The sequence below is a fragment of the Syngnathus acus genome, chromosome 11 (genome assembly GCF_901709675.1).
Source record: "Syngnathus acus chromosome 11, fSynAcu1.2, whole genome shotgun sequence".
Lineage (NCBI taxonomy): Eukaryota > Metazoa > Chordata > Actinopteri > Syngnathiformes > Syngnathidae > Syngnathus > Syngnathus acus.
This window is the reverse complement of record NC_051096.1, coordinates 8,610,989-8,637,100: the sequence shown is the minus strand read 5'-3', so window position 1 is coordinate 8,637,100 and position 26,112 is coordinate 8,610,989. Positions and strand designations below refer to the sequence as shown.

At 47.8% G+C, this 26,112-nt stretch overlaps 5 protein-coding genes and 1 long non-coding RNA gene across 11 annotated transcripts; 5 read left to right on the top strand and 1 right to left on the bottom strand.

The window, feature by feature from the left end:
- The first annotated feature begins 736 nt into the window (after positions 1-736).
- On the top strand, positions 737-9,807 carry vars2 (valyl-tRNA synthetase 2, mitochondrial). Of its 4 annotated transcripts, XR_005099457.1 has the most exons (30): positions 737-1,093; positions 1,243-1,324; positions 1,404-1,504; positions 1,658-1,785; positions 1,924-1,990; positions 2,140-2,237; positions 2,312-2,393; positions 2,702-2,821; positions 3,237-3,345; positions 3,413-3,501; positions 3,621-3,711; positions 3,798-3,925; positions 3,999-4,102; positions 4,167-4,248; positions 4,332-4,408; positions 4,735-4,864; positions 5,180-5,273; positions 5,418-5,488; positions 5,560-5,685; positions 5,786-5,890; positions 5,962-6,030; positions 6,107-6,185; positions 6,402-6,532; positions 6,668-6,820; positions 6,915-7,151; positions 7,314-7,425; positions 7,501-7,694; positions 7,909-8,058; positions 8,280-8,470; positions 9,765-9,807. XR_005099457.1 is itself a non-coding variant. In XM_037264351.1 (29 exons), exons 1-29 carry the CDS (start codon positions 926-928, stop codon positions 8,400-8,402), a joined length of 3,258 nt encoding a protein of 1,085 aa, XP_037120246.1. In that variant the 5' UTR covers positions 737-925; the 3' UTR covers positions 8,403-8,576. The 4 variants fall into 4 exon arrangements, 3 of the variants coding, with proteins under 3 accessions (XP_037120246.1, XP_037120245.1, XP_037120247.1); XM_037264351.1 differs by lacking the exon at positions 9,765-9,807 and having other exon boundaries at positions 4,735-4,822; positions 8,280-8,576; XM_037264350.1 differs by lacking the exon at positions 9,765-9,807 and having other exon boundaries at positions 8,280-8,576.
- Positions 8,754-13,345, top strand: mgat1b (alpha-1,3-mannosyl-glycoprotein 2-beta-N-acetylglucosaminyltransferase b). Its single transcript, XM_037264354.1, has 3 exons — positions 8,754-9,183; positions 10,297-11,459; positions 11,561-13,345. The coding sequence occupies exons 2-3, from the start codon at positions 10,611-10,613 to the stop codon at positions 12,260-12,262; spliced, it is 1,551 nt and encodes a 516-aa protein (XP_037120249.1). The 5' UTR covers positions 8,754-9,183; positions 10,297-10,610; the 3' UTR covers positions 12,263-13,345.
- Positions 13,346-14,807: 1,462 nt separating this feature from the next.
- Positions 14,808-15,858, top strand: polr1h (RNA polymerase I subunit H). Of its 2 annotated transcripts, XM_037264359.1 has the most exons (5): positions 14,808-14,915; positions 15,150-15,269; positions 15,348-15,451; positions 15,535-15,644; positions 15,717-15,858. In XM_037264359.1, the coding sequence occupies exons 2-5, from the start codon at positions 15,152-15,154 to the stop codon at positions 15,739-15,741; spliced, it is 357 nt and encodes a 118-aa protein (XP_037120254.1). In that variant the 5' UTR covers positions 14,808-14,915; positions 15,150-15,151; the 3' UTR covers positions 15,742-15,858. The 2 variants fall into 2 exon arrangements, with proteins under 2 accessions (XP_037120254.1, XP_037120255.1); XM_037264360.1 differs by lacking the exon at positions 14,808-14,915 and having other exon boundaries at positions 15,129-15,269.
- A 351-nt stretch (positions 15,859-16,209) lies between these two features.
- Positions 16,210-20,566, top strand: gtf2h4 (general transcription factor IIH, polypeptide 4). Its single transcript, XM_037264405.1, has 13 exons — positions 16,210-16,640; positions 16,734-16,838; positions 16,992-17,123; positions 17,255-17,443; positions 17,536-17,644; positions 18,293-18,361; positions 18,451-18,534; positions 18,953-19,118; positions 19,192-19,322; positions 19,385-19,432; positions 19,502-19,580; positions 19,804-19,865; positions 20,282-20,566. The coding sequence occupies exons 1-13, from the start codon at positions 16,525-16,527 to the stop codon at positions 20,390-20,392; spliced, it is 1,401 nt and encodes a 466-aa protein (XP_037120300.1). The 5' UTR covers positions 16,210-16,524; the 3' UTR covers positions 20,393-20,566.
- On the bottom strand, positions 19,594-21,415 carry LOC119130561. Its single transcript, XR_005099465.1, has 3 exons — positions 21,286-21,415; positions 20,471-20,524; positions 19,594-20,364 (listed from the first exon to the last, which is right to left on the bottom strand). It is a non-coding gene; the product is annotated as an uncharacterized LOC119130561 (long non-coding RNA).
- Positions 21,123-24,809, top strand: sh3bp5lb (SH3-binding domain protein 5-like, b). Of its 2 annotated transcripts, none has more exons than XM_037264404.1 (7): positions 21,123-21,393; positions 21,439-21,521; positions 21,791-21,853; positions 21,919-22,047; positions 22,157-22,318; positions 22,706-22,879; positions 23,971-24,809. In XM_037264404.1, exons 1-7 carry the CDS (start codon positions 21,159-21,161, stop codon positions 24,556-24,558), a joined length of 1,434 nt encoding a protein of 477 aa, XP_037120299.1. In that variant the 5' UTR covers positions 21,123-21,158; the 3' UTR covers positions 24,559-24,809. The 2 variants fall into 2 exon arrangements, with proteins under 2 accessions (XP_037120299.1, XP_037120298.1); XM_037264403.1 differs by having other exon boundaries at positions 21,144-21,428; positions 21,477-21,521.
- The last annotated feature ends 1,303 nt before the right edge of the window (positions 24,810-26,112 follow it).

The following is a 26,112-nucleotide window of genomic DNA, read 5'->3' as shown; positions in this document are numbered from 1 at the left end:
TTATACAATGTTCTATTCGAACAAATATGTTGGTGTGATTGAGACGTGCTTTTACATTTTTAAGCTGTAATATTTTGATTTGAAAACCTGCGGGACAATCTATTTCCGTTTTATATAGTCACAATTGTTTTGACGCGGGAGAAGATACTTGTATATGGACAGCAAGGACGTTTTCCCCCCCTGTGTTTGTAGTTGATAATGTTATTATACCTCATGTGATTATGTTTGAATAAAAGCTTGAACTAGGGAGAAAAAAACCACTTTGTTCCTGTCGTCCGTCATTCAAAACAGACCGTCGCCATACAAGAATTATCTGCTGACAAAGTTTCATACGCATTATTTACCCTGCTAAAATTTTAACATGAGCAATTTATCACGGGACCATCATCACCTAATGTTTTGAAATGACAATGGCCATTTAAATCATATAATGTGTTTTTACAACATTATTTTTCGGGGGACGATATTCGTACACGGACAGCAATGACATACTTCCTGTTTCTTGTCGTCCGTCATTCAAAACAGACCGTCGCCCAACAACAATTATCTGCTGACAAAGTTTCATTCGTATTATTTACACAGATACAATTTTGGCATTGAGCAATTTATCAGATTACTATCATAACTTAATGTTTTCGAATGACAGTGGCCATTGAGATTATACGATGTGTTTTCACAGCATTCTTTTCCGGGGGAAGATTATTGTAAGCGGACAGCAAGGACTTCCTTTTTCCTGTGTTCCTGTCGTCCGTCATTCAAAACAGACCGTCGCCCAACAAGAATGATCTGCTGACAAAGTTTCATGCGTATTATTTCCCCTGCTAAAAAAAAAGGAACATGAGCAATTTATCACGGGACCATCATCACTTAATGTTTTGAAATGACAGTGGCCATTGAGATCATATGATGTGTTTTCGTTTTGAAGATGTGGTCGCTAGGTACTGTTCGAAGGCTGGCAAGGAGAGATGCGGTCAGGTTGTGTTCTTGTAACTCGTCCAACCCCTCTAAGTCAAGCGCACATTTTCGTCTCCAAGTTGAAAAACAAAAACGGAAAAAAGAGAGGGACGACGCCATACTATCCACTCAAAAGCTTGTGAGTAGGAAGTCCTGGCTTCTGCATGTAGAGCCAGCCAGCGCTGCACTGAATGTGTCCGTTTTCAAACTATTTGCAATCATATGAGACCAGCAACATAAGTGTGAAGATCTGCAGTTCTTATTCCCACTGTGATGTTTTGTTTCCAGACTGATGAAGAAGACCTTCTCAAATGGAGCGAGAAGGAGACAATCCTCTACACTGCTCAGACGCCACCTGGGGCAAAGAAAGGTGAGCCAATCATGTTGTTGTTATTGTCACTCTGCAGCATTGAAAACAAGCTTTCCTACTTGTGAATATGTTTTGGCAGACACAAGCTTGCCATTCCCATCGTCATACAGCCCAGACTATGTGGAATCCAGCTGGTATCAGTGGTGGGAGAAGGAGGGGTTCTTTAGGCCTGAGCACCATGTGAGATAACAATGGTTTTCGATTGGACTTTTTTCTCACGAGGGCCGCAGGCGTGCTCTATGCGCCATATTGTGCTGATGCCAACATGTGATGTTCTTAGGTGTATCGATGCCACATTTTGTACGACATGACAGTGCTGTTTTTCCTCTTTAGGATGTTCATGAGTTATCTCACGCTGTGGATCAGAACTTCTCTCTGTGTATACCGCCACCAAATGTGACAGGGACTCTGCATCTGGGTCATGCTTTGACCGTGGCAATCGAAGATGCTTTGGTTCGATGGTAAATGGCGAGAGAGAGAGAAAAAAAGACTGCCAATAGTGCCTTTCCAGCAGTATATGTTTTTTACTCTCATCGTAATGCTGCTGGACGAACGACGACTAAAGGCATACTGTGTGTTTTGCTCAATCCACCCACCAGGAGAAGGATGCAGGGCCAAAGAGTACTCTGGGTCCCTGGCTGTGATCATGCTGGTATAGCAACACAGGTAACGAGTTGTATTTCTCTCCCCGCTTTTCGTATTTCCGTATCTTGCCTCAGTGGCTGGAGTAAGGGGAGCCGGACACTCGTGAATAAAGCCAGCCGTCGAATGCTCTGCAGTTGAATTTGAAACACTATCTCTTCGTTTGGAATCAGAGCGTGGTGGAAAGGATGCTGCTCCGGGAAAAAGGGAAGCGCAGGCGAGACTTCACTCGAGAAGAGTTTTTACAGGAGGTTCGGAAATGGAAAAACGAGTGAGTCTTTAGCTCTCGTAGCGTGTAGCGCTGGATCTATCGTTTGCTGAAACCTCGGACTGCTGTTGTGTCAGGAAAGGAGATGAGATATATCAGCAGCTGAGGAAACTGGGTGCATCCTTGGACTGGAGTCGAGCCTGTTTCACCATGGATCAAGTAAGACGTGACATTTGAACTCCATTGACTAAAACAGAGCCTACGGATCAGGACATAGAATGGTTCCACAGATCGATGACGGAAGCGGCTCCTTTCTATTTCATCTGACTTTTCAAATGAAACGTACGTCGTGTAATGCATCGTCAATGAGTCCAATGTCTCTTTTGTTTTGAGCCTACGGATCAGGAAATAGAACGGTTCCGCATATCGATGACGGAAGCGGCTCCTTTCTATTTCGTGTGACTTTTCAAGTGAGATGTACCTCGTATAATGCATCATCAATGAGTCCAATGTCTCTTTTGTTTCAGGGTTTCAGTCAGGCAGTGACGGAGGCTTTTGTGCGTCTAAGTGATGCTGGTCTGATCTATCGCTCAGAGGCTCTGATCAATTGGAGCTGTGCTCTGGAGTCGGCCATCTCCGATATCGAGGTGAGTGATATAATACGCCTTCTGTGTACATTTGTAGCATTGCAGACAACTACTATGCTGGGACTTGAGAAGAGTCGGCAATGCACATGAACTGATAGCCATCTTCGTACTTAATGTTTGCCCATTCGTAGATTTATTTCCATTCCTGTTGGCCCACAAATCAACGTGCAAGCTCTGGAATAATAATAATAATAATAAATTTGATTTGTATAGCACCTTTCATACAAGAAATGCAGCTCAAAGCGCTTTACAACAATGAAAGAAAAACATGAATACATAAAAACAAAACATTAATGTATGCATATACAATTAATAATGTGAACGTTGTTGGCAGAGATTTTTCCTCTGAGTGAAATGACACTTTTGGAATTGCTGAAAATCCTTCGCAAACGTTGTGGGTTTTTATTTTGGTCAGGTCGATTCAAAGGAACTATTTGGGAAAACCATGCTGTCTGTGCCTAATTATGAGCACAAAGTGGAATTTGGAACCATGCTCACCTTTGCATACCCCCTAGATGGCCACGGTGAGTAGGAGGATTGATTCAGGGTAGGCCAGACAAGGCCAGACTTGGTCATTTTCAAAGCATTCAGGTGGAGAAATCATGGTGTCAACAACTCGTCCAGAGACCATGCTGGGAGATGTGGCCGTAGCTGTTCATCCTGACGATCCTCGATACCAGGCGAGAAATTGGAATGCTGAAACCGTGTTGATTGTGGTTGTCAATGTCCTTTTTAGTATCCAATTCAATGCGGAGAGGCTAATCAACATCGGATCTATGGGGGTTTTTTTGGGTTCCAGAATTTCCACGGAATGCAATGCCGCCACCCCTTCAACGACAGACTGCTGCCCATTGTCACTGATACAATTGTGGACATGGAGCTCGGGACAGGTCACCTGCCTATTTTAGACACAAAACAATGCAACGGTTCACAGGAGCTTCAGCGCCCGCTTCCTTCCCAACATCTTGGTGTGTAGGTGCGGTAAAGGTGACTCCTGCTCATGACCACACAGACTTCCTGTTGTCCCAGAGACACGCGCTGCCCCGCCTAACGGTGATTGGAGGAGATGGCAAGATGACTCCACTTTGTGGACAATGGCTGGAGGTGCAACCACTTGATTGAATGTCAACAGATGACAAATGTCCTCATTTGACGTGTCCTCGGATGATGTTTGAAGGGAGTGAAGCGTTTTGATGCCAGAGAGCTGGTCGTAAAGGCTCTGGTGGAGAAAGAGCTGTTCAGAGGGAAGGAGGAGCACGCCATGACCTTACCCATTTGCAGGTACGGCATGCCATCCAGCATCGAGTGCTCAACAAAAGCAATGATTTTTTCCCCCATTTGGAAGCCGCTCGGGCGATGTGATCGAGCCTCTCCTGAAGAAACAATGGTTCATCCGCTGTCACGCAATGGCTCAAAAAGCAATCCAGGTAAGTGGCCTTAACTGGCGTTGGTGGCTGATTGTTTCTTTTGCCTGATAGCCCAAACGCTCTGTGTCTTTCGTTATGGCCAGGCTGTTGAGGACGGCCAGTTGGAAATCATCCCTGACTTTTACAAGAAAACGTGGAAGAACTGGCTGTCCAACATCAAGTAGGCCCACCGACCTTAGACTCACATGGATGGAGTTCCCGTTCGTTCGTTCGTTCGTTCTTTCTTTCTTTCTTTCTTTCTTTCTTTCTTTCTTTCTTTCTTTCTTTCTTTCTTTCTTTCTTTCTTTCTTTCTTTCTTTCTTTCTTTCTTTCTTTCTTTCTTTCTTTCTTTCTTTCTCTCTATCTCTCTATCTCTCTATCTATCTCTCTATCTATCCATCCATCCATCCGTGAACAGCTGTGTGTCGTCTATTGTTCTGCAAAGACAATTGCGCTGAGGAATGCATCCTTGTTTCCTTGCACAATGTGGCTGTGTTTGCTTTCCAGCGATTGGTGCCTTTCCAGGCAGCTGTGGTGGGGACATCAGATCCCCGCTTACAGGGTGGACTTTCCTTCTTCTACTGACAAACAAGAGGTTGTGCATCAGAGCTATCTCACTGGACTGTGTCAAACAATGGTGCTTTGAGATGCATAGATGACGAGCCATCATTACGCCCATTTTAGGGTTTGACTTGTGCTTGCTTGCTGGCAGGCAGGCAGGCAGGCAGGCTGTGTACGTACGTACGTCGAGTGCAGTGCAGTGCAGAATATAGTGTCTTAAGTGAGCTTAGGATCAGGGGATAATTGAGAATAATTGTCCATTTTTGTCTATGTGAAGCCCTTTGAGACTGCTTGTGATTTAGGGCTATACAAACAAACTTGCGTCATCTAGTGAGATTGCTTAGGAGTTGGTCAATAATACGATTGTTTCCCCATATCAATGTTTGGTCAGGACCAATGGGTCTGGGGAAAGAATGAGGATGAGGCCCGTCAGAGAGCAAGCGTCAAATATGGAGTGAAAGCACAGGACATCACTTTGACTCCAGGTACATCATCACCGACCAAAGTGTTGCCATTGAGACGGAATAGCCCAAAATTTCAAAGATTTCTATGGAAAAAAGAAATGTGTGGCAAATCCGTGTCAAAAGGGAATGAACTCTGAGCATGGTCTTGCTTTCGCTGTGTCTCAGACTCTGATGTTCTGGATACCTGGTTCTCCTCTGCGCTCTTTCCTTTCGCCATGTTGGGCTGGCCTCAACAGGTAGTAGGTAGCACGCGGTCACCATTGATGTTCGAGATTGTAATGTGGTCAGCCTCCTTCTCCTTCTACAGACCACAGATTTCCAACGCTTCTACCCAAACTCTATGCTGGAGACGGGGAGTGACCTGATCTTCTTTTGGGTGGCGAGGATGGTCATGCTGGCCACGGAGCTGACGGGCCACTTGCCTTTTAAACAAGTACCAGCATATCTGCTGCTCTTGAATGTTTTCTCGGCTCACATTGATGGATTCATATGTTCCATATTCAAATGGTATGTTTCTGCTTCTTTATTCCGAGGTGCTACTTCACTCTCTGGTTAGGGATAAACATGGTCGCAAAATGAGTAAATCCTTGGGCAACGTCATCGACCCCTTGGATGTTATTCACGGAGTCTCCTTGGAGGTACGTAACGTACAATTCCTTTCGTCGTTGGCGCTAAGTGTTTTCCACTTCTTTTTTGCCCTCTCTCTCAGAGGCTTCAGCAGAAAGTGAAAGAGGGGAACCTTGAGCCCAGGGAGCAAGCGGTGGCCTTGGAAGCTCAGGTCCGGTCCTGATTGAAGTTTTCGGCGCGCTGCTCATTACTTGCCTCCGACTGCTGCATCTGCTTCCTTCCCTTAGAGGAAAGACTTCCCAAAGGGGATCCCTCAGTGTGGAACTGATGCTCTGAGATTTGCCCTTTGCGCTCACAAAATGATGGGTGAGTCAGACCTGAGTGAGCTCCACTTTCAATTCAAGTCAAAGTATAGTTGATGCATGATTTTGTTCGAGTTCAAAGATACTACAGCAAGTGTTGTTGTTGTTGTTGTTTTCCTCCTTCCTTGCCTTTATTCTAGGAGAAGACATCAGTCTATCAATAGCGCAAGTCCTGAGCTGTTGTTGTTGTTGTTTTCCTCCTTCCTTGCCTTTATTTTAGGAGAAGACATCAGTCTATCAATAGCGCAAGTCCTGAGCTGCAGACATTTCTGTAATAAAATGTGGCAGACGCTGAGATTCACTCTGGGAGCGCTGGGTGACAACACTCGGCCGGTGGGGAACCTGGACCAGGTACAAGCGGCTTTTGCAAATGTTTGTTTGATTTGACGCAACTCCAGTTTTACTGTGCAGTGCGGTGTCATTGGACAGACTACCAATCCAACGAGATGGTCACTTCAAAGGAAATGAATACTTTGTGCCCTTCAGGTGTCGGATTTGGGCAGTATGGAGCGGTGGATCTGCTCCCGACTATACAGCACTGTGGCACGAGTCGAGCGGGCCTTTGAAGAATATGAGCTCCATACGGTCACTGCTGCTTTGTACTCCTTCTGGGTCCACGATCTGTGTGACATCTATTTGGTGAGACAGACACGTCCATATTGTGTAACTAAAAGCTTGATAGGAACAGAGGGAAAGATGACGTTTTTTTTGGGTGGGTGTGCGTGTTTTGTAGGAGAGTGTGAAACCTGTGCTTCTAAAGCAAAACGAAGGGAGCGGCGGCGGTGGCAAGGCGAGACCAGCGGCAAGCGTGGTCCTCTATCACTGCGTGTCTGCGTCTCTGGCCCTCCTCTCCCCAATCATGCCGTTCCTTACCGAGGAATTGTGGCAGAGACTCCAGCCGTTCCGAAGCCCAGCTGCAGCTCAGAGCGCCAGCCTGTGTCTTCAGCCGTACCCCCGCTCGTCTCAACTGGTACCGCCGCTACTTCTTCACCGTAGCAACCAAAATCCATCCATCCTAATTTTGCTACATTTGATGTTCGACTGGATGTTGGACTCGGTTGATGCCACAAGAAATGATGTGTGTGTGGACGTGGAAGCTCACGTGGCTATTTTGTCATCTCCGTCCTGCCAGAAACACTGGCATTTCCCAGAAGAGGAACGGGATTTCCTGCTGGTCCAGGAAGTGATCCGCGTGGCTCGCTTCCTTCGGGCTCAGGGTGGTTTGACCAAAGAAAAGCCTCCCAGTAAGTCATAAGCACTCATTACTATTCAAGTGGTTGCATGCATTCAGATTTCGGTTCCCCGTCCGTGTGTTTCAGTGTGGGTGGTCTGTTCGCCCAGTCAGGCCCAGATTCTCCTTCACTTTGGATCTGCCGTTTGGACTTTGAGCCGAGTGTCACGCTTCAATGTCTATTGTCCCCAAGAAGCCGCCGCCGTCTCTTGCGCTCCCCCGCCCAAAGGCTGCCTCGTAGGTGTTGTGGACCACACGTGCCGGCTGCACCTTCCTCCGCAGGTAGTCGTCGGGCTCTTATCGCCACTCCAGATCGATCGATCGATAGATAGATATTAAATTGTGAAATTTGGGGCCATTTTCTTTCCAATTTGTGGACGGATGTGTTTCTGTTCTGTCGTCACCCATTTTTTTTCAATTCGTGCTTGCTTTTGCTCTTCATGGCTGCCCCATGGGGCTAAGCACAACTAAATCATCCGTGGAAATATTCCCCCAGAGCGCCGTGAACATGACCAAACAAGTGGCCCGGCTCACCCGACGAAGAAGCAAACTTGTCCCGAAGCTGGATCAGCTCTCGTGCAAAATCCAATCTCCAGAATACCTTCACAAGGTCCCAGCACACATCAGGGAGCAGATGGAGAGGAGGGTAAGCAAGCGCTGAACCCTTGGTTAGTCACCAAAATAACACAAATTGTCAAAGTAGAACTTGATGTGTTCACATCAAAGAGAGGAATTGCATTGGTAAACAATTGTTCCTGCTTTCAGCATACATAGTAGGCATTCAACACTTCATTGTGCACACTGTTGTATTCTAGGGCATGGCAAATATTCTGTGCTTTGGTTCATGTCACTCCTCTTGAATTGTAGCTGTCAGCATTTCAGCAGGAGTTGAAGACCATTGAGGATCAGCTCCAGGTGCTGCAAATGACAGAATGTCCCACCAGCAGCTCTGCCAATGATGGTGATCAGTGTCATACACAAAGGTCTTGAGGGCAAATGTTTTTTGATTTCTTTCCAAAATGTCTTTTTGTTTTCATCCTTTTTTCACAATGGTATCTATCAATGACACACCCAGCACAGTGCTGCATAATGAGCAACCTGGCCCTGTTCGAACCGGTCTTCACAACAAACTATAAATACATTCAATCAGACTGCCTCAACGTGCTCCCTGTGTACTATTGATTCGAAGTATTCCAAGATCATTCGAGTGTTGACTTTCATTGGGAATGTCAGCGATTGGTGGAGACTTCGGCTCGACTCGGCTATTCTCGTTCAAGACGAGTGACTATCCGGAAGTATAGTCGAGTGGAAGAAAATGCATTTCCGTCATCATACCAAAGTGCTGGAGGAGGTGGTAGAGCGACCGTGCCGTCGTACCACAAGTAGCTGCAGCTGGAGCATACCCAACTCAACCGCGACCCTCACTGGAAAGCAACATTAGTGCACAGCGGCACGGCGGAATTGTGTTCCGGGGAAACTTACCCGTCCGTCCGTCCGTCAGTCAGTCAGTCAGTCAGTTACTTACTTATTAGCACTCGGTGTGCGGGACCAGAGTTGAGGGAGACCGTGTCGGAGCCGCTATGTATCAGCTGCAAACGTGAAAGGCAAGCAGCGGAAACGAGAATGGCTAACGCTGGCTAGCCACAAACGAGCCGGCGGGCGGGCGGGCTGCCGGACTGGACTTGGTGCGATCCCGAGCAGCCGATCATGACAGGCGGGGCAAGGCAGGCACACCGTTTTGGTGGGAGCGGCGTGGCGTGGCGTCAACGAGGTGAGTGACGGACGGACGCGCTTGCACCCTGGAGTCAGTCAGGTCAAAGTGAGCCATTGCTTTTAGCTAGCAGCTAGCTAAGGGCACGTCAGCGCAACATACTGTATGTACGTATTAGTTGATCGGACTGACTACAGTATTGAAAGAGCCCTCGTGTCTGTCTGGCGCTGACTCGCTCGCTCGCTCGCCGCACACCGAATGCAAACGTAACACTCGGGAGTCATCGCAAGCAATCACGTGCATTGTAGCGTGATTGTGGATAACAATTGTATTAGAGATCGATATTGACAGCGTAGCAAGGGGCGGTGCCTGCCTGCCTGCCTGCCTGCCTTGTGCTTATGAATTGGCTCTGTCACGGTGCTGGTCATGTGAAGAAGCATTTGGCTCGGATGCCTCCCAAAGCCTGCCTGCCTGCCTGCCTGCCTGCCTGCCTGCTTCTTCTTGGCAACTCCACGTCTTCGTGGTGGAAAGTGGAAAGCCTCGGGAATAGAGTTTCAGCTGGTACACTTTGTAAAGCAACAGTTCCCTCCGTCGCTCTTGTCTGCAAATGTTAACTTCCAACAACCTTGCAAGGCTCGGACATCTATCTATCTATCTATCTATCTATCTATCTATCTATCTATCTATCTATCTATCTATCTGTGAGCTGTTCTTTGGGCAAGTAGAGTTGGAGTTTTAACGTCTCGTCTTTTATTGTCTTCCTGACATTTACGAACGCTCTTAGCGCAACTTAATCCCGATTTGTGTGCCGCTAGTGGAGACAGTTGAGTCCATCCTAACAAGATGACTATATTTATCAACACTAATTGGTTTCTAATGCTAATCCTGAGGCTCGCTCTCCTGTGGAGTGCTTCTGCAGCAATGTTCCACTAACCTACTACTGTCATCAGAAAGCATCGTTTGCTCATCGTTTCGCACAATTGATTCCCAAAGGATTCACCCTAGATTACACATAGTCTCCAATCGTTCATATCGGTCAAACTATTTATTGCGCACTCATTTCTCTGACAACATTTTGGAAAGCGGTGTTCATTTCATATGTTCCTAATTTGAAATACGTTTTCCATGACCAACCTCCATTTCTTTTTTTTTTTTTTCTTGCTCTGTTTCCAGGATGATGGCTGAAGGATAGTGTATAAGGAGTCAGTCGCCTTCCCCCAACCCAAAGTGACCGATTGTCGTTGTTTTTTTTTTTCTTCTTCTTCCCATTCCCCCCCCCCCCCCTCATTTAATGGAATTGATGTACTCCACAGTGAGATGGTATACAGTTGAGTGTCTACTATTTCTTGTATGGGCACCCTGTTCAAAAGAAGACAGGCTTGCTCTTTAATTTGCTATGATGTAATTAAACATCAAGTGTTTGGGTTGGATCTTTCTCTGGCTCCACCAAGTATTTCCTAGCTTTCTCCTTTTCCACAACGGCGGCCATGGTTCGAAAGAAAGGTTCCCTCATACTATGCGGCGCATTTCTGTTTGTTGCGTGGAATGCTTTGCTTTTACTTTACCTTTGGGGACGCCCGCCGATGGGCCGTCTCGGGGGGGAGGGTGGCGGCGGCGCCGAACCGGGAGGAAATGAGGAGTGGGGTCTGATCCGAGGCAAAGGAAGCCGGATCGACCTGGCAGGGGAGGTGATCCGGCTGGCGGAGGAAGTAGAACTTCAGCTTGAGACCCAGAAAAAGTTGTTAAAGCAGATCGAGAGTCACCGGCGGGCAGCGTGGTCCAAGCGCAAAGACGTGGGCAAAAGAGACAAAGAGGCGGTGACAAAGAAGCACCACGTCCAATCCCTAGCGCTTCAGCCCCTCGATCCTCTGCTTGACCATGCGGATAGCGAGCCCCAACATAGTGTCAAATCGTTTGCCGCAGTCGGCCCAGACGCTCGGCGGCGCCAAGCCACCGTCACGGAGACGGGCACGCGTGATCAATTGTCGGCTTTGGCCAGGCCCCCAGTCATCATTCCTATCCTGGTCATCGCTTGCGACAGAGTCACCGTCAAACGGAGTCTGGACAGACTGATTCAGTACCGCCCCTCTCAAGAACTCTATCCCATCATCGTGAGCCAGGACTGCGGTCACGCCGAAACAGCCGGCGTTATCGCCTCCTACGGCGCTCAAGTGACGCACATTCGCCAACCGGACCTGTCCGACATCCGAGTGCGGCCGGAGCACAGGAAGTTCCAGGGCTACTACAAAATTGCCAGACATTATCGCTGGGCCCTGAACCAAGTGTTCAACACTTTTGCGCAGTCCACGGTGGTCATAGTGGAGGATGACCTGGAGGTGAGTGGCCGGCCTCTCTTCCCATCTCATGTTACGGAAGCGCCACGTGACCTGCTTTGATTGGAACGTGGCATGAAAGCAACCTTTTTCTTCGTCTTCAGGTGGCACCGGACTTCTTTGAGTATTTCCGCGCCATGTACCCAATCCTGCGCTCCGACCCGACTTTGTGGTGCGTGTCCGCCTGGAACGATAACGGCAGAGACGCCTTGGTGGATCCGTCCAAAACCGCTCTTCTCCACCGGACAGACTTCTTCCCCGGTCTGGGCTGGATGCTGCTGAAGGAAATGTGGGACGAGCTGGAACCCAAATGGCCTTCGGCGTTCTGGGACGATTGGATGCGTCTGCCGGAGCAACGCAAGGACCGCTCGTGCGTTCGCCCGGAAATATCGCGCACCATCACCTTTGGCCGAAAAGGCGTCAGCTTAGGTCAATTCTTTGACCAGTATCTGCGCTACATTCGACTCAACACGGAATTTGTGCCTTTCACCAAACAAAACTTCTCTCATTTGCTGAAAGACAACTACGACGAGAAGTTTATCAAAGACGTTTACGGCGCCCCGCCGGTGAAGATCGAGGAACTGCAACAGGGGGGAGCTTTAAGAGGACCCGGTCCGTACAGAGTCAAGTACTCCAGCAGGGATAGTTTTAAAGTCCTCGCTCGGAATCTGGGGGTGATGGATGACTTGAAGTCCGGAGTCCCGCGGACAGGCTACCGGGGCGTGGTGGCTTTCCTGCACCGCGGCCGCAGAGTCTTCTTGGCTCCGCCGGAAGGTTGGACGCGATACGATGTCAGCTGGAGTTGAGACGCAAATGTTGGGAATCCTCAGAGGTGCCCAATCCTGAAGATGGAATTCCAACAGCACACCAGTGGCTCAGAGGGGGGGAGGGGCACGGCACCAACCACAAACACACACACACACACACACACACACACACACACACTTCAATCTCATGAGAGCAAAATTCCACTCTTGAACACAGCTTTTGGCACAGTGCCTTTCTTTTTTCAGCCACCCATCAAGTTGTATGGTTCGGTTTGCTCCTAAATAACCTGACAGACAGACAGCAGCTGTAAATAATCTTTGGATTTGGGTCATATTCCAGTGTCAGGCCAAAAAAAAGAGTCACAAGACTTGGGAACTCTGTCAATGTGGTGCGCAAGTGTTTCCATCTGTCAAACAATCAGACAGCTATGATGATAGCTGGCCTTTATGAGCGGCAGACAGGAATCTCTGGCCTATTCCAGCCAGCCAGCCAGCCAAATATGATCGAGCTGACCTGCGGAGTCCGAGTGTTGAAATGCAAGACTAATAAGCCGAAGTGAATACGAATCATTTTGCTTGAAGGCCAAAACCTTTATTACCTTCTCCAGTTCACATCCTGCAATAACCAAAACATGTCATTTGGTGGTACGGTTCAGTTTGACCACTGAGCATTGCATTGATTTTGAAACAAGCGCTCACAAACAGGTTATTGTGGTCTTTATCAATTGTGGGACTTTTTTAAAATCATTGGCTGTCTCTTGTCCCAGTAAAGTGTTGCTTGACATCAACTTTACTATTTCTACCGAAGTATTTTTCTAATCACTACCCCCAATGTTTTGTCCATTCATGGAAAAAGAATGCCAGAAAAGTAACCGGATGCTGATAACAGTAGAACATGTACCTATCTTACCTATAAGGATTCATTTGTTCACTGCCATGGAAGAAGTCAGAGGTCAATTTTAGCTGGGCAATGGCAGTCAAGGATGGTGGACTTTTCTTTTTGTCGTCGCCGTTGTCGCTTGAAATTCGAGCGCGGTCGTCCGGAAGCAAAATGTCCAGATAAAAGCTACCGGTGATTTTCAAACCAACTTGTTTGTGTCTATTGTTCATTTCCTCTCTAATAGTCAAAAAACAAAAAACCACTTTCATGGTGTCCTCAAAATGGACACGCTCCAACATGCACATGCTCTTTGCAAGTGCCATGTAATGAGATGTTTTGTTGTGGAGACATTTTAAAAGCATTCCATGACTGCTCTAAGGGGGGATTTGATGTTAAGTAGGTAATGTATAAGACACTATTTGGACTGACTGACAATCTTTTGTTTGAAATGCTTTTGTTGATTCTCTGTCGGATTTTGAATGACTTTGCCATGAGCTTGATTGTCCATTTTCTGAGTGTTAATCTGCAACCACTTTTGTGCGACAGGAGACTGCATTTGGTCTGTCTGAAGATACTGCCACAATGAAGGGTGATTTTGTAAGATGAAATCTTGACAGCAGGGCTGGCTGGTGGTAGTTTTCATCCAAACCGTGGTTTGGTCATCTTAGGTTTGTTGAAAAACCAAAATGATTGTCTGCTTTTTTTTTTTTTTTGTCTCTTTCTTTCTTTCTGCTTAAAAACAAAACAAAAACAGAACGCTGGTGAGTGTCAAGAAATCATCACTGTACTGTATAACGCTTTTCGTCCATGAGATTGAGCGACATGTCTGTTTGGTGAGAAGAAACACTGCCTGTGTTTAGATCTTTAATACATGATGAATAAAATCAACTATTTTGATATTTGCGCCAATGTTTGAAGCATTTTTACTTTGGATTGATGTTTGTGTGTGTGGATGACAGCTCAACTGGGCTTTTGTATAAATGTTTCGATCAATTGAATTAAGGCTTTTTACTGATCATGTAAATTCTAAGAGACAAGCTTTTATATTTATACTGTTGTTGTTGTTGTTGTTTTAATGATCACCCACCAAGAGCGATGATTCGATCCTTTTTGCCAGGGGTTGTTTTTCCTCACTTTTAAGTAAGGCTTTGAGATGCCGAGACTGACGAACAGTGACTCCACTATTGGCCCACAATTTGCTGACTTTCCAGTATTTGAGTAGCAATACCTTTTCGAATAACAATGAAAAGCTGTAGCAGGGAGCAGTGCAATGTCCTGCTGCTGTGACAAACAGTCCAGAAGCTGAGTCTGCTCAGCTCAGCAGTTCCGCTCAGTCATCCTGTTGGATGCTTGCTCAACTTCCTCTTGCACTCACGCGCACACTGATTTAGGTTTACCCGAAAACGTTTTCACATTGCCATTCTACACACCGCGTTGTGTCTCTCGGGCAAAAGTATTTAAGCTTTACAAATTGATTGAGAAACATGAAATAACCGGGGGAGAGAGAATGGAACTGAACATTTGGATACAGCCAGTGCACTCTCGATCTTATGCAGTGCATTTTTTCATCATTCAGTATTGATTGATTGGTTGATTTAAAAAAGAAATGTACACATCAGAAACAAAAAGGACACATTTTTCTGACATCATCAAAGATGTTTACAAATGAATGTTGTAAAATGAATACTGTGCATTTTCCCAGAACTCCTTTTTTTTTTTTTGAGTGACGTCATATTTGTGCGACGCGTCGACTCAGGCATCGTAGTGAACGCTTAACATTTTGTTTATAGCGTTATTTGGGACAACGGAAAGGTAAGAAGCAATTATGATACCCACGCAGAACTGCGTGCTTTCTTATTATTTGTGAATAATGTATCATTTCCAGATAGGTATTGCCTGCCACGTGCCGCTCATGCTGCCCTGTTGACAAGTTCATACACCGTGGGCAGCCAGGCGTTGTTTTCATACGCAACAATACGTTACCGTTGACGATCACTTGAAAGCATAGGTAAAAGGCGTATCTTCTCTTCTCTTGTCTTCTTCCAGACATGTCATGTTTTACTGGTGATCCCAACTTCTGTCCAGAGTGTGGCAATGTTCTTCCTTTACCAGGGATGGAAGACGCCATCTGCTGTCCCCGCTGCTCCTTTTCCATCTCTGTGTCAGGTACGACTGCTGCCGCCGCCGCCGCAGCCGCCGCCGTACACTTTGCTCCCAGCTTTGGATGTACTTTTTGCTGTCTAGAGTTGTCAGGTCGAGAAATTCGCTCGACAGTCGTATTCAATCCGGTGGACAAGTCTTCCATGGTCCAGGAGAGTAGTAACGACACTGAAGTAAAGGGTCCTGTGGTAAGATGGAATCCTTTACTGCCTCTCGAACGCATGGTTCATTCGAGTCCTCTTGGCCAATTCACGGACTCGTACTGTTTCAGATCGACAGACGCTGCAGTAGGTGCAATAAAGAAGGCATGATTTATCACACGAGGCAGATGAGATCTGCAGATGAAGGCCAGACTGTCTTCTTCACATGTATGCACTGCAGGTAGAACTAGCAAATCTCTTCAATCAAGTTATTGTCTGCTATCTGCTGATGATTGTGCATGTTTTGTTACAGGTACCAAGAGAAGGAAGACTCGTGAGAGAATTTTGCAACTTTTGTCAATGTTTTGCTGATTCACCAAAAATGTCATATTTGTCATCGTAAAATGCTTATAGACGTTTTAAGGCAACCGTAATAAAAGAGGATTCAAGTCTGATTGGACATCTCACTGAATAATGGAAAAGAAAAAACACCCAAAGTGTTCAGCACGGGTGCCAATTCATCAACTTGTTGACAGCTCGAATGGGATTTTTGTTCTAGTCACTGGCCGGCCAGTGGCAAAATAGTCGGTATCATGGACCAAAGAGCTCATTTTTCCTCGACACTATTTCAAATGATACCAAAGAATGCCACCGAACTTGGATCCGTTCCAGTGCAGTCGCAAAATGTGCCTCTAGGTGGGAGTAGCGCATCCAAGGAGCAAATTGACGATAGAGAAGAAGGATTCCAAACCAATAAGAGCGCACAAACAATGTCACATGAGCCGGTAGCGGTAACGCAGCCGGCCAACCGACCGACCCCGTTCAATGGGCTCAAAGGAAGACAACAACAACAACAACAGCAGCAATGCGGCTTCCATGCTTTACTTGATCAGTTCAAGTTAAGAACATTCTGTGAAAACAGACGAGTTTTTTTTCGGCAAATGAGGATCAAGTGGCGTTCTGACACCACAACGATTGAACACGATCGCTTGGACGAGCTGCTACGAGAGAGAGTTCATTGGAACAGTTGATTTCTTACAATTATTACACCTATTAGGATTTGCTGCAGCATGCAGACATTTTTTCTTTTCTTTTTTTAAATCGAAATTAACGATTAGAAAATGAAGCTGCGAGTTCAGCTGCAGTGCAAGAATTTGCACGAATACCTCAGAGAACTGAGCCCAGATATTTTGGACCGACTTTACAATCATCCAGCAACATGTTTGGCTGTGTACAGGTAAACCGCAGCAGCATTTTCCACTGGAAGCGCCATTGTCATCTTGATTGTACATGATGATGATGATGATGATGACGACGTTAAACTCTGCAGGGAGCTTCCATCTCTGGCCAAAAACTATGTGATGCGAATGCTCTTCCTGGATCAGCCTCTTCCACAGGCCGCAGTGGCATTATGGGTGAATAAAGAAAGCCAGAAGTGAGTTATGTTGAGCAACTCTCCAGACGTTCTATCTATGGCAGTGGCATGCGGATGATTCTGGAAATGCAGATTGTGTGTGTGTCTACTTAATCGCCCTAACCCAACAGCAAGCTTCCCTCCCTCCCTCCCTCCCTCCCTCCCACCCCACAGGAATCATGACGAATGTGTCTCAGTGCTGACGGGCCTTCGCCTTTGGCACAGTCAGCAGCTGCAGGGTGGTCTGCAGGGCTATATCCTGAATCCAGTGTTCAAAGATAACCTGAGGATTGCGCTGCTGGGCGGGTTTGTCCGCTTTCCGTTTGAGCCTACGACTCCTTCTCTCACAGGCTTCAAAGAGTTGTTATATATATATATACATGTGTAAAACCACCATCATCATCATCATCGCTGATGCCGTTTTTGCCATTGCACAGGGGCCAGGCGTGGGCGGACGAAGGCAGCAGCAGCCTGGGTCCCGACCGGCACGCTCGCGACATTGAGAGTCTGGACCGTTATGCCATGGAGCGCTGGGAGGTTATCTTGCACTTTATGGTGGGTTCTCCCAGTGCTGCGGTGAGTCAGGACCTCGCTCAGCTGCTGACTCAAGCTGGCCTCATGAAAAGGTAAGTGAAGCGCTTTTCCATGTGGACTTGTATTTATGAAGGACATCAATCCTTGAGTTATTAGCGTGTGGGCTTCTACACATGGTTGACAGTGAGGCAGGAGAGGCCCCCTCCATCACCTCTGCTGGCTTCCAGTTCCTTCTGCTGGACACAGCCTCTCAGTTGTGGTATTTCACCCTGCAGTACCTGAAAAGTGCTCAGGTAAGCATCTAACGTTCTTTACTCCTGAAGCATTTCCATCAGCGCTGTGGACAGCTTGTCATTGCTCTGATTAGGACACACTCGGCCGGCCGGTATCATGGTGGATCATGGTGGATGAGGAGACCCGGCTGATAGAAATGACTGGCGTTCGAATGATCACTTGCAAAACAGGCTACCCGAGGACACTGGGCTCCAATCGGAATACGCAATCGTTTTCGAAAAGAAAAGGACGGGGTGGTTTCCCCCCCCCCCCCCCCAATCAGACACGATAGACCGCGACTGACGAGACTTGTTTACGCTCCCCATTCGGTCGGCAAAGTCGTAAAACGGATGCCAATTGCGTCGATACCAGTACGGGTGGATGATCTCGGGGCGTTCGCTAATTAACGGCCTGTCCCGAGTGCCCTCCCGGTTCTGGAATATTGATAGCCGCCCGTCAACAGCATTGTACGTCTCGATAAGCATGCTTAGCATTTTCATTCATTTGAACAATAGCTGAAAAGGTCTGGCCACTCCTGATGTCGAGGAACAATGCACCAAAGGATCATTTGAAGCCGATGCAAGACTGTCATTCTAATCCGAGTGGATTTGTATGGAAAATGCGCAGACGTTGCAGACGTGTCCGCTCATGATTGTTTTCTCCTGTAGTCAAGAGGAATGGGCCTGGTGGAGATTTTGTCCTTTTTGTTCCAGCTCAGTTTCTCAACCTTAGGCCGAGTGAGTGCACGCAAATGCTCCCATTTCTTGCTTGCTTTGACTTTTTCCACCACCACCAGCAGTTGAGGATGTGTTTTTTTCGGCCCCAGGATTACTCGGTGGAGGGTATGAGTGAGTCATTACTCACATTTCTGCAGCACCTTCGGGAGTTTGGACTGGTCTTCCAGAGGAAGGTAGGTACCTACGGAGGAACGAATGCCTTTGTTGCACTCCCATTTGCCGGACACGACGAGCCGCTCGGGAAAGTCGATTTATCGCTGCGGTAAAATGGTGGCCGCTTCCAACGCTTCTGGAATGTCCTGAAATCCTAATTGGTAACCAAAGAACCATCTCTATTTAATGTGACTGTATTTTGGCCCATGCATTCTCCAGGCACCTGAGGGAAAACAAAGAAGTCCAACTTTATTCAACATCAATTGGACATAAGAAAAATCGAATTCTGCAAATTTGACCATTTTGCTGTGACATCCATCCATCCATTCAGCAGCGCGGCAGAAACGACATTATTATTATTTTTTTGGACTTGGGTTTGTGCGACTTGACTGAGATTGCGATATGATCTGATTATTATTTTGGTTGTTTGATTTCCAGCGAAAGTCAAGGCGCTACTATCCCACCAGACTGGCCATCAGTCTGGCCGCGGGAGTCACCAGCAGCTCTTCCTCCCTGGCCTCCTCTTCTCACTTGGGCTCCGGCACCGGGGGGGATGCCGGCTTCATTGTGGTCGAAACCAATTATCGCATCTACGCATACACAAGTATGTCATCGTATGACAACGTTGGGCTGCCGATGAAATCCATCACTTATTGCGTTGACTCGACCTCTCCCAGACTCTGAGCTCCAGATCTCTCTGGTAGCACTCTTCAGTGAAATGTTATATCGCTTTCCCAACGTGGCGGTGGCCCAGATCACCAGAGAATCCGTGCAACAGGCCATCGCAAATGGCATCACTGCACAACAGGTACGAAAAAAAAACAAAGAAAAAACTGCAAAGGGAAGAAAACCTAGGATCAAATTTTGCAGATCATCCACTTTTTGAGGACCAGAGCACACCCTATCATGCTGATGCAGGTAATGACTTGAAAAGTATGAGCGTTGCCGCCTGCGTCTTCCTCACCTGTGTGTGTGCCGCCGCCGCAGACACCAGTGCTTCCTCCAACCATAACGGATCAGATCCGACTTTGGGAGCTGGAGCGAGATCGGCTCCAATTCACCGAGGGTGAGTGGAATTAGTGATCTCACTTTCTTTTCTTTTTTGCACATCATACGTCCATTCAAATGTGAGTTGAGTGAAAATGTAGCAGCAATAGTAAATAATGCTCCTGCTGTCATCCAGTTCTTACTGCATTGATATGCTATGTTTGCTTGGCATTTGAGCTCTTGCCCTTCACATGGCCTTTTTACAGCTGTAAGGTTTTGATCTCCTTGTCACTCCTTCTCAGGTGTGCTCTACAACCAGTTTCTCTCCCAGGCTGACTTTGAGGTGCTGCGAGACAGAGCTCAGGTTGGATTGAGGTTCTTCTTAAAGCCGTTTCATGCTTGATTTGGGAAATATTAGACCGTATTGTGAAGATTGTGTCGGTCGCTACAGCGGGGCTGGGGGCTACAGAAAACCAAATCATTTCCGATGACAAAAGGCTGTTTGAATTTGCACTTTTCCATAATCCATCTTTGATTCCCTTCTTTCTTCAGATAGGCTTTTATTGTCTCTTGTCCGTTCATTCTAATCACACTTCATTTGATTGAAATAGCTTTAGAAAATCACCCCACCATCTCCTCCATGTTTTTGACCTTCCCAAACTGTTTAAATACGTACAGTGTGTGTGTGTGTGTGTGTGTGAGAGAAGTTTCTGTTTTCTACCTCCATACTGAATTGAATGTAAGTGATGTGCTAAAAGTGAGTTGTTGTGCCTGCCGCAGGGTCTGGATTGTCTGGTGTGGCAAGACGTAGCTCACAGGGTGATGGTGGTGACACCGCACGGACACAGTGAGGTCAAGCGCTTCTGGAAACAACAAAAGTCGCACACGTAAGGTGAAAAGGAACCAGGAGGGATGCTATCCCTCCCACAATCGAGTCCGCACTTCCCTTCCCCAGTACTTTTAGCATACCTCACGAATCGATGCTGGTCATGCCACGAGCCACTTTTGTATCCACAAAGTTAACTGTAATGACAACAAAATAAACCTTTGCAAACGTGAACAATGCAATGTCTTTGCAAGTGCCTTCCAGAATTCATGATGATCAATTTTGAATCATACACATTGATTCAAATTCTTTGTTGACGAAATGTATATCACGCTGCCAGATTTCCAAATTTCAGATGACAGTCAACCAAAAATGATGAGCACCAGTAGCATGCACATGCAATCGACAAGATGACAAGGAAGACTTGTGGGGAGTAGTCATGTGCAAGCGCATTGTGGGGAAAGCGCATTGTGTGTGGGGACGCGCGCCCGTCACACGCGCAGCTTGACTGGACGGGGCGAGCGAGCAGAAGAGCGAGCAGAAGAGCGAGCGAGCAGGCGAGCGAGCAGAAGAGCGAGCGAGCGCCTTTAGCAGCTAGTCTTAGCTAGACGGCCAAATCTACCGTGCAAAGCGAGCGCCTTTAGCAGCTAGTCTTAGCCAGACGGCCAAATCTACCGTGCAAAGCGAGCGCCTTTAGCAGCTAATCTTAGCTAGACGGCCAAATCTACCGTGCAAAGCTCGCCACGTTGGAATGGGTGACCTTCTGCAAGAAAAGCGCCACCCGCGTGCAAGACGCCTCGTTTCGCGCTCAGCTTGAGCGACAGGCCGCAAATGGAGCCCGAAAGCTCGCGTCAAAGTCCAACCGACGTGGGGTGCACCGAACGGCCAGACTTGAGGCAAGAGACCCCAGGCAGGGAGGAGGCAAAAGGCGCAGACGGGAGCGCAGTGGTGCCCTTACGGCGAAGAGGACGAGATGAAGATGGCAAAGATGGCAAATCGGAACGTGGAGCGTGTGCTGGAGAAAGCGAGGATCTGCTGAAAAGCGGACACCAACAAGATGCTGCTGCTGCTGCTGCTGATGCTGCTGCTCCTGCTGCTGCTGCTGATGCTCCTGCTGATGCTGCTGCTGATGCTGCTGATGCTCCTGCAGCTGCTGCTGGCAAATATGAGGAGGAGCTGGATCCAAGAATTCAGGTAAGATGCTCAGCAAAGCCCGCCCGCTTGCCTGCTGGGAAATCAACTTGTCATAGAGCTCTAAAATTCTTCCTTGCATTACAAAAGTCTAAACAAGGCAACGCAATCAAAATAAGTGACAACAATGTGGCCTTTCTTCTGTTTGTTTCAACAAGAAAGAAGACAAGCATTGTTGAGAAAAAGCACATTGTCATTCCAGTCAAAAGCTGGCCGCCACATCTGTCCAAGACCAGTCTGTGTACAACTGACGATGATCATCTTCCCCCCAGGAGGAACTGGAGCACCTCAACCAAGCCAGCGATGAGATCAACAAGCTGGAGCTTCATTTGGATGTGAGAAATTGCTTCACCCATTTTTGGAGCTGTGCAATTGTCACACGCGCGTCTACTGTCTTCAGGACGCCAGGTCCAGCTACAGGAAAATTCTCACCCATTCTGCCAGGAAGCTGAATGCTCAGGGCTCCCAACTTGGTGCCTGTATTGAGAAAGCCAGGCCTTACTATGAAGCCCGCAGACTGGCCAAAGAGGTGTGTGCAGAGAAACAAAGGCAAACATTTCATCCACCCCATTTGGAAATCCAGCCGATTTTGTTTTGCGCAAGCAGTGAGCCGCCCTGCCATTTGTGCACCATTTCAGGCGCAGCAGGAGACCCAAAAAGCTGCTCTGAGATACGAAAGGGCCGTGTCCATGCACACGGCTGCCAGAGAGATGGTGTATGTGGCCGAACAAGGCCTGTTGGCTGACAGGAACACCTTGGACCCCACCTGGCAGGAGATGCTCAACCACGCTACTGCTAAGGTAGCAGCGCGTGGTCCCCTTCCTTCCTTCCTTCCTTCCTTCCTTCCTTCCTTCCTTCCTTCCTTCCTTCCTTCCTTCCTTCCTTCCTTCAAGCTCAGCTCTTCAAAGAACACAATTGCAACTTTGGTTTGAATTGTGATATTGGCCACAGTATGGAGACACACTTTGGAGATTGTGTGACTTGAATGTGAATGACCCCCCCCACCCCCTCACTTTGCATTCTGCTGCCAATGTCTCCCTCCTCCCGTATTGCAGCGCTCCTCTTTTCTTTCTCGATCTTTCTGTTTCATTTACTTTGAACTCAAGTCTAGTCCAAGGACTATTTAAGTAGCAACATCATAACACGTCCGGCCACCTAACGGCGGCGTTGGACGTTTGCTTGGTCAGGTGAACGAGGCTGAGGAGGAGCGCTTTCGCAGTGAGCACGAGCACCAGCGGGTCACGCAGCTCTGCCAGGACGCTGAGGCCAAAGTCCAAACGCTCCAAAAATCACTCAAGAAGGTCATCCTCAAGTCCAAACCCTACTTTGAACTAAAGGCTCAGTTCAACCACATCCTGGAGGTACGTACACATGTGCCTGCCTGGCTGGCTGGCTGCCTGGCTGGTTGGCTGCGTGGGTGCCTGGCTGCCTGCCTGCCTGGCTGCCTGCCTGCCTGGCTGCCTGCCTGCCTGGCTGCCTGCCTGCCTGGCTGCCTGCCTGCGTGGGTGCCTGGCTGCCTGCCTGCCTGCCTGCCTGCCTGGCTGCCTGCCTGCCTGGCTGCCTGCCTGCCTGCCTGCCTGCCTGCCTGCCTGCCTGCCTGCCTGCCTGCCTGCCTGCCTGCCTGCCTGCCTGCCTGCCTGCCTGCCTGCCTGCCTGCCTGCGTGGCTGCCTGCGTGGCTGCCTGCGTGGCTGCCTGCCACACTTTTTGGACACGACTATTTTGTCACAGGAGCAAATAAGAACTGGTTCCAAATCCAATTTGAGCATTGTCTATTACAAAACATTTGATGGTCGCGATTGTGTTAAATATCGACAATTACTTTGCTCCCATCTCAGTTCCTGTCACCCATTTGTGTCAAGCCAATGTATTTAATATGTGCAAAACAAGGTTAAGTGGCCAAAAGCCGAGCGAGGTCAGCCGTTTGGCTTTTCTTCCATTGCAACGATGTCTTTATTTGTTGATGACACAATTGCCTGTGCTCATTCCTACTCGCTCCAAAAATGCTGTCTCCATTTGCAAGTGGTAGAAAAGCGCTCCTGCCTGAAATGTGTGGTGATTGATGTGCTGATTACTTTGATTACTTTCATTTTCACTCATTAGCAGGCAAGTGTCGCCCACTCCTTTGTTCATTAGGCTTGAAATAACATTTTTATTTGGGCAAGTCTGCTGTGTGCTTTCCATCATCTACGTACGTATACATCGATTTTGTTTTGAGCTCAGTCGGCACTTGAAAACCCTTGCTTCTTACTCCATGCTACGGTTTGGTTAGCGTGACGTGCGCAATGTTTTTTCCCACTGGATTGCTCTTTCTTTAAGGTGCCTGCCTCACTAAGGCTTGTGCCTTTCTGCCTTTGAGTCTCACTTTGGACAGGTCCGCCTCGGAAGTTGTCCTTAACGACACGACGTGTTTCCATGAAGCGTCCCGCTCATTGGGCGCTTTGGGTCTTTCAGGAGCACAAGGCCAAAGTGGTAAAGCTGGAGGAGCAAGTCGCCAAAGTCAAAACACGCTATTCTGTGGCTCTGCGGAACCTGGAACAGATCAGCGAGCAGATCCACGCGCAGCGAGGGCCACCCGGCGCCAGCAGGGGCCGACCGGCCGCGTGCGGCGGCGCCCGCCGCGGCTCTCCGGTCGGCGCCGAGAGCCGGACGGCCTCCGGCGGAGGAAGCTTGGCGGGGGGAATGGCCCAGATAGAGAGCGACTGGCTGGACGGCGAGAAAACGCGGCTGTGGGTGGAGAAGCACCGGCAGAACGGCTGGGGCCAGAGAGAGGCGGCTTCGGACCGCCTGTCCCCCGTCATCAGCCTGCAGACCATCGCTTCGGACCTGGAGAAATGCGATTCGGTGGAGCACCTGGGTGACTTCAGCGATGGCGCGCTGGCTGACGAGTGGGACTGGAATAGGAAGGCTCCGCTCGGGCCCGCCACCGCCGGCGGCCATGAGGCCAAAGTGGGCAAAATACAACGCCCGCTGAAGCAAACGGGGAGGAAGGAAAAGCAGGACGGCTTGGTCAGCCGGCACCACCGGAGTGTCAGCCTCTGAATGGATCGCAAACGGCCCCAAAAAAATGAGGAGAGTGACGAGTCTATTTAGATTACATTGATTGATTGATTGTGCATTGTTAATATGTGTGTATAATAAGGTAAAGCTTTAAAAGGTGTTTGTGTGTACATAAGTGAAGCTTGACTGAAAAGATAACTTATTGATTTTAGTTAGCTGCTGTAAAAAAGGAAATTATTTTCCAATTCTCAGAACAATAAACCAATATATTGGTGTTTTCATCTCAATACTCATCTGGACTTTATTGATTTGTTTCAAGCGTGCAATTTGCCCAGCAAACTCAAATGGGAGCGAAATGTTCTCTCTGATAGGAGCAATGCAAGCAAAGTGAGGGATTCATAAAAGCTCGATTGGATGGATGGATGGATGGATGGATGGATGGCGCTGGGAATGATCAAGAGGAGGCGGGCGGGATGCCCTTTGTGCTTCTCAGATCCTCTCTCATTTCTCAACTAGGTAAAATGAAGAAAGACATCAGGGAATACAAGCACTCCATTTATTTGCTGAGTGAACAAGATTGGTAACCTGGTCCTCTCTCTCTCTCTCTCATATCATCCTGCTACTTGGCACAAGTCCTCAGCGTGGCAACTTCCTTTGTGCATTCATTTCTGTTTTCTAGAAAATGGCTGTCACCAACCTTCAGTTTAGAAAAAGACTGCCTGATGTTCCCGGCGTACCTGTTTGACTTTGTAGGGGGTTTATTTTCGGTTTGAAGAAACGACATGAGTTGAAAAAAGGAAAAGAGAGCTTGAGCATGTGGAGTCTGTGGACTCTGATAAATGAGCAGCGGAGAGACATGACCCTCACGCTGCAGCTTTTTCTCAACAAACATGGAGGCTTTAGCGCTCACACCATTCTGCTGGCTGCACACTGATGAGTGGATCACAGCTATGGGGGGGGGGGGGGCAGCCACTGCTACAGCCACAGCCACAGCAGGTCTCAGCCGCAGGTCTCAGCAATTTATCAACCATGCACAGCCAACCGCTTCCCTCAGTTGAGTGACAAAGTGTCATTTTCCTTAACAGGAGATTGGATTCATGCTGAGCTTGCTTTCTGCATATGCTCTTATCTAGCGAGAGCAGCAGCAGTGTATTTTTTCATGATCTTGCCAACATTGTGATAAGCAGAGCTCAAGCGTCAGGTGACGGCTCTTGTTGAGAGTGCAGAAGCCTGGCTGGCTGGCTGGCTGGCTGGCACATTTTTTGTACGAGAAAAGAAGCGCTACGCTGATATTTTGGACATCTACTTTTTCAATGGCACTGCACCAATTCTCTCCCCTGAAAGTGAATGATATCATCAATGTGCCAAATGAGAAAGTCATGCAGCCTTTGTAGAATTTGATCTTTGTTGAAGACATTAAAAGTACATGTTATTAACTGCAAAAAGACCCCCAAAATAATAATAAAAGAAATATGGAACCAACGATGGAGGGAAGTTTACTGTATTGTCTATAAAGTGGTTTTGATGTTCGTGTTTATAACCATTATTTAATCCACTAACTACTCATATTGGATAAGTCAATTCTTTCTTTCTTTC

What these genes read in the sequence shown, in the direction of transcription:
- vars2 (XM_037264350.1), top strand. Translation starts at nt 926, where the DNA reads ATGTGGTCGCTAGGTACTGTTCGAAGGCTGGCAAGGAGAGATGCGGTC. An exon ending in TACTATCCACTCAAAAGCTT is followed by an intron (nt 1,094 to 1,242) that starts GTGAGTAGGAAG and finishes TTTTGTTTCCAG; the next exon opens with ACTGATGAAGAAGACCTTCT. An exon ending in ATCTGTGTGACATCTATTTG is followed by an intron (nt 6,821 to 6,914) that starts GTGAGACAGACA and finishes CGTGTTTTGTAG; the next exon opens with GAGAGTGTGAAACCTGTGCT.
- mgat1b (XM_037264354.1), top strand. Translation starts at nt 10,611, where the DNA reads ATGGTTCGAAAGAAAGGTTCCCTCATACTATGCGGCGCATTTCTGTTT. An exon ending in TAGTGGAGGATGACCTGGAG is followed by an intron (nt 11,460 to 11,560) that starts GTGAGTGGCCGG and finishes CTTCGTCTTCAG; the next exon opens with GTGGCACCGGACTTCTTTGA.
- polr1h (XM_037264359.1), top strand. Translation starts at nt 15,152, where the DNA reads ATGTCATGTTTTACTGGTGATCCCAACTTCTGTCCAGAGTGTGGCAAT. An exon ending in CTTTTCCATCTCTGTGTCAG is followed by an intron (nt 15,270 to 15,347) that starts GTACGACTGCTG and finishes TTTGCTGTCTAG; the next exon opens with AGTTGTCAGGTCGAGAAATT. An exon ending in TTCACATGTATGCACTGCAG is followed by an intron (nt 15,645 to 15,716) that starts GTAGAACTAGCA and finishes GTTTTGTTACAG; the next exon opens with GTACCAAGAGAAGGAAGACT.
- gtf2h4 (XM_037264405.1), top strand. Translation starts at nt 16,525, where the DNA reads ATGAAGCTGCGAGTTCAGCTGCAGTGCAAGAATTTGCACGAATACCTC. An exon ending in CAAGCTGGCCTCATGAAAAG is followed by an intron (nt 17,444 to 17,535) that starts GTAAGTGAAGCG and finishes CATGGTTGACAG; the next exon opens with TGAGGCAGGAGAGGCCCCCT. An exon ending in ACCCTATCATGCTGATGCAG is followed by an intron (nt 19,433 to 19,501) that starts GTAATGACTTGA and finishes CCGCCGCCGCAG; the next exon opens with ACACCAGTGCTTCCTCCAAC.
- sh3bp5lb (XM_037264404.1), top strand. Translation starts at nt 21,159, where the DNA reads ATGGAGCCCGAAAGCTCGCGTCAAAGTCCAACCGACGTGGGGTGCACC. An exon ending in ACACCAACAAGATGCTGCTG is followed by an intron (nt 21,394 to 21,438) that starts CTGCTGCTGCTG and finishes CTGCTGATGCTC; the next exon opens with CTGCTGATGCTGCTGCTGAT. An exon ending in AGTTCAACCACATCCTGGAG is followed by an intron (nt 22,880 to 23,970) that starts GTACGTACACAT and finishes TGGGTCTTTCAG; the next exon opens with GAGCACAAGGCCAAAGTGGT.